This window comes from Calidris pugnax, unplaced genomic scaffold (genome assembly GCF_001431845.1).
Source record: "Calidris pugnax isolate Ruff unplaced genomic scaffold, ASM143184v1 scaffold2878, whole genome shotgun sequence".
NCBI classification, from domain to species: domain Eukaryota; kingdom Metazoa; phylum Chordata; class Aves; order Charadriiformes; family Scolopacidae; genus Calidris; species Calidris pugnax.
Window position 1 is genome coordinate 1 of NW_015092872.1, and position 4,966 is coordinate 4,966.

At 54.0% G+C, this 4,966-nt stretch overlaps 1 protein-coding gene across 1 annotated transcript; it reads right to left on the reverse strand.

Annotated features, from left to right (window-relative positions):
- Nucleotides 1-3: 3 nt before the first annotated feature.
- Nucleotides 4-870, reverse strand: LOC106900624 (olfactory receptor 14C36-like; the record flags this gene model as incomplete). The annotated part of the gene is made up of 1 exon (XM_014962757.1): nt 4-870. A coding segment is annotated over exon 1 (867 nt), but the record flags the coding sequence as incomplete, so codon positions are not given.
- Between the last annotated feature and the right edge of the window lie 4,096 nt (nt 871-4,966).

Genomic DNA, 4,966 nt, shown 5'->3' on the forward strand with positions numbered 1-4,966 from the left:
CATGCTGTAGATGAGGGGGTTCACTGCGGCAGGCACCACCGAGTAGAGAACTGCCACCACCAGATCTAGAGCTGTGGGAGAGACGGAGGGGGGCTTCAGGTAGGCAACCATACAACTGTGAATAAACATGGAGAGCACAGCCAGGTGAGGGAGGCACATGGAAAAGGCTTTGTGGCGTCCCTTCTCAGAGGGGATCCTCAGCACAGCCCTGAAGATCTGCACATAGGACACCACAATGAACACAAAACATCCAAAAGCAAAAGCGAGACTAAACACAAGAAGCCCAGTTTCTCTGAGGTACTCATCTGAGCAGGAGAGCTTGAGGATCTGGGGGATTTCACAGAAGAACTGCTTTATGACATTGCCTTGGCAGAGGGGTAGTGAAAATGTACTGGCTGTGTGCAGCAGGGCATGGAGAAACCCACTGCCCCAGGCGGCTGCTGCCATGGTGGCACAAGCTCTGCTGCCCAGGAGAGTCCCGTAGTGCAGGGGGTTGCAGATGGCAAGGTAGCGGTCATAGGCCATGATGGTCAGAAGGGAATACTCTGCACCAAAAAAGAAGAATAAAAAGAAGACCTGGGCAACACATCCCGAGTAGGAGATTGCCCTGGTGTCCCAGAGGGAACTGGCCATGGATTGAGGGACAGTGGTGGAGATAGACCCGATATCAAGCACAGCGAGGTTGAGGAGGAAGAAGTACATGGGGGTCTGGAGGTGGTGGTCACAGGCTATGGCTGTGATGATGAGGATGTTGCCCAGGAGGGCAGCCAGGTAGATGGCCAGGAAGAGGCAAAAGTGCAAGAGCTGCAGTTCCCGCGTCTCTGCAAACGCCAGGAGGAGGAACTGGGTGATGGAGCTGCTGTTGGACATTTGGTCCCTCTGGGACTCGGGTGCTGTCCGAGGAGAAAAAGATAGGGACAAGTCAGACAAGCTTGTCTGAGGAAAACCTCTTCTGTTTGTCATCGAGTCTGCCCACATCACCTCTCTTCTTTTCAATAGGACCTTCATGCAGCTTCCCCCCTTCAGATCTTGTTTGCTCTGGCTGAGTGTGCCATGAGCAGCAGGGCCTCATCCAATGGGCTCCTCAGGAATCAGACCTGCTGTTCAGCAGCTGATCCACAGAAGCAGGAAAAAGCCCCCTACATATATTGAGGTGGTCACTGAGGATGCACACTCTGGGCTGAGTGCAGGAGCCTGGGTGCAGTGACCCTGTAGGGAATCGTCTCCATGACCTGGAGGAAAAGAGCACATTAGCACTAGGGCCACCTGCCTCTGGGAAAGTGCCCTGGGAGGGATTTCTCTTCCTTGGTTTTACCGTTCCAAGCAGAGGTGCCTGGTTCTGCATCAGTCACCACTGAGATAGACTCTGTCCTCCCGTCAGTTCACCCTCTGCCTTCCATCTGCAGACGTGGTCACGAGAGAGGGATGGGTGAGGACTGTCCCTCCATGCACATCCTCACTCACCTGAGAGGCCCCTGTCAAGGAGGAAGGCTGCTCAGCATCTTCGTGCTCCGTGCTCCAGCAGATGGGCTGTAGCACAGGGGCTTAGCAATACACCTTCTTCAGTTCTAGATACCCTTGTCAGATCAGGGGCACGTTCTTGGAAGGGGTAGAAATCGTCAGCTTTTGGATTGCTCTCAGCATCAGCATTAGTGAGTCCTGAGTGACATGAGGCTTCCCTTTGCCTTATTGTACAGTCAGGAGAGCTGGTCTCTCCAGCAATCTTGTTCCCGGCTGCCCTGTCCTGCTTCTCTCAGCTGGAGGATGATCACACTCAGGAGTTACTCTGAGAAAGGGACTGGACAGAGACTGGGGGGTTCATGATCCAAAGTTCAAATTCACCAAACTCCTCTCCCTTATCCATGTTGGTCCATGAACTATTTCTCAGTTTTTGTCCATCCCATCCTCTGCGAACCGGGGTCTGCCCTGCAGAAACCTCCTGGTGGCTGAGCAAATGCTGGGGCACCCTCGTGTTTGCTGGTCCAGAGGAGCAGGTCAGAAGAAAACATGCCGTGGCCAGAAACCACGATGCTGCTGCAGTCTTGGACTAAAGAGTGGGTGACAGGTTGTTATCAGGTTTCCAGCAGACCTACTGGTCTGCCAGTCTCAGTCTCATGTTCAAACTGAACATCTTCATTTCCATTTCTCCCCCTTCCCCCATCCTTCCCAGTAGGAGGAAACTGCAAGCACCTTCTCAGGAAAGTTGTTTGTTCTTTAAAGGAATTCCTGACTTGACCTTCCTCTTGAAAAGTCCCCCTGGAAATGTCCTGCGGGGTGATGTGGAGCTCTGAGCTGCCCTAGCCCACACAGCTTCCTCTTGAAAGCAAAAAGAGCCTGCTCTGCTGCAGGGCACTCCTTCCACCCACAGCTTCTCCCCACAGCGCGGTGGGGAGCTCCCCGGGCAGGCGGCAGAGTCCCTGCCCCGGCACACAGCCCCCGGGGGTGCAGGGACCCTGCTCTGAAGGACAGCCCTGGGCACCCCTGGCTGAACACCTGGATTTATTAAACCTCTCCAACTCTGGCCGGGAGAAGGCAGCCGTCATGCCCTGTCCCTCCGAGGGTGCAGCAGGGAAGCTCCGCTCTGGAGCACATCCTCCTCCTCCTCTGCACTAGAGAATCTGTGAGAGCCCTCCTGGAAGATCCCATAGGCTCTTGGATGTGCCAGCTTGGAGAAATCAGTCCAGGAACTGCAGCTGCAGTGCCCTGCAGCCAGAGACTTGCCGTGGGAGAGGCTGTAAAGATTTCTCTCGCAGTGAGCTCTTAGCATTCTCCCTCCCCAACCCGCCTTTAACCTCTCTGTCTCCCTTGTCTCCTCTAAGTGCCCTCAGCCCTGCTGCGCTTGGCAGAGGAGCTGCTCTTGGGCAGAGCTGTCTCTCTGCAGCACTGCCCCATGGCCACGAGCTCCCTCTGTCCCAGGAGCCCAGCCCAGCTCAGCAGCAGGGGACCAGCCCAAGACTTCACTTTTTCTGCCCCTTCTGGGCCCCCTCCAGGTGTCTCTGGGGCTGAAGTAACGAGTGGTGTTTTCTCCCTCAGCTGGGGAGAGACACTTACTTCCAGGAATATAATTTCACTTACCAGAGGCAGATTTAGCTCTAAAAATCATTTTTTCTTGTCCCATTTTTAGACAGGACATCTAGTTGGTGAAAGGCAGGGATCTTCTTTACTCCTTCTCTCCTGCTGAGACAAGAGATTTAGCTGAGTGGCATCTCCTCCAGGGTTTGCAGCCCTGGGGCTTGATGGGGACTCAGCTCCACCCCGTGCCCACCACAAACCCCCAGGAAGTGGGATTTCTCTTGCCTCAGTTCAGGTGTGAACTCCCCTTCATGTGAGCTGCTTATCTCACCTCCCGTGGGAATTAATGGAGCTGAAGGCCAGGAGTAAGCAATTCAGATGCCAACACCTGGTGACATTTGATGTGCCAGAGATGGGCCTGTGGAGGCAACTGCAAGCCCTGACGTGAGACAGGACAGCGTCTGAGAGCATCATTTTTTAGCATGGTGAGGAATTCCTCTGGGCAGCTGAAGTGACAGCAAAGTCCCACATTCAGGACAACAAAACCTATCCCTCCTTGTTATTTTCTGGAAAAGCTCTAGAGACAGCCAGTTGGACAAATGGAGTCACGTGCCATCAGGAGTGCAAAGAATCATAGACTCATAGAATGGTTTGGGTTGGAAGGGACCTCAAAGATCATCGAGTTCCAACCCCTCTGCCATGGGCGGGGACACCTCCCACCAGAGCAGGTTGCTCAAGGCCCCATCCAGCCTGGCCTTGAACCCCTCCAGGGATGGGGCAGCCACAACTTCCCTGGGCAACCTGTTCCAGTGTCTCACCACCCTCAGAGTCAAAAATTTCTTCCTGAGATCTAATCTGAATCTTTTTTCTTCCAATTTAAAACCGTTGCCCCTTGTCCTATCATTACACCTCCTGACAAAGAGTCCCTCCCCAGCTCTTCTATAGGCACCCTGTAGGTATTGAAAGGCTGCTATAAGGTCTCCCCGGAGCCTTCTCTTCTCCAGGCTGAACCATCCCAGCTCCCTCAGCCTGTCTTCATAGGAGAGGTGCTTAGTCCCTCTGATCATCTTGGTGGCCCTCCGCTGGACCTGTTCCAGCCGGTCCATGTCCTTTCTGTGTTGAGGACTCCAAAGCTGGACACAGTATTCCAGGTGGGGTCTCACAAGTGCAGAGTAGAGGGGCAGAATTCCAGAATTCCAGTCAAAGATGTCTGTGTGTTCCGGATCTGGCTGGGATAGAGTTGTTTCCTCACAGAGCCTCCAGGAAGCTGCAGGCTCTCTCTGGAGGATGCTCTCTGGAGGATGTTCTCTGCCCCATCACCAGTGGGATGACCCTTGGTTGGTTCCTCAGTGACTTGGTTGGTTCCTCAGTGACTATTCCTGGCCACTGACAGATGATCACAAACCAAATGCCCGAAGCAGAGGAGGTTGTTGAGATGAACTGGAAGTCACTTGAGAAGACAGAGGAGAGGGGCAGCTCAATGCTGCTCAAAGACAAGTGATTGAATCAGCTTCTTCAGTGTGTCTTTCAGCTCCTGGTTCCTCATGCTGTAGATGATGGGGTTCAAGGCTGGGGGCATTACTGAGTATAGAACGGCCACCACCAGATCCAGCAATTGGGAGGAGGTAGAGGAGGGCTTCAAGTAGGTGAACATGCCAGTGCTGACAAACAGGGAAACCACGGCCAGGTGAGGGAGGCACATGGAAAAGGCTTTGTGGTGTCCCTGCTCAGAGGGGAACCTCAGCACGACCCTGAAGATCTGCACGTAGGAGGGACATGAGAGGGATTTGGCCATAGATTGAGGGACGGTGGTGGAGGTAGACCTCATATCAAGCACAGAGAGGTTGAAGGGGAAGAAGTACATGGGGGTGTGGAGGCGGTAGTCGCAGGCTATGGACGTGATGATGAGGATGTTGCCCAGGAGAGCAGCCAGGTAGATGGCCAGGAAGAGCCA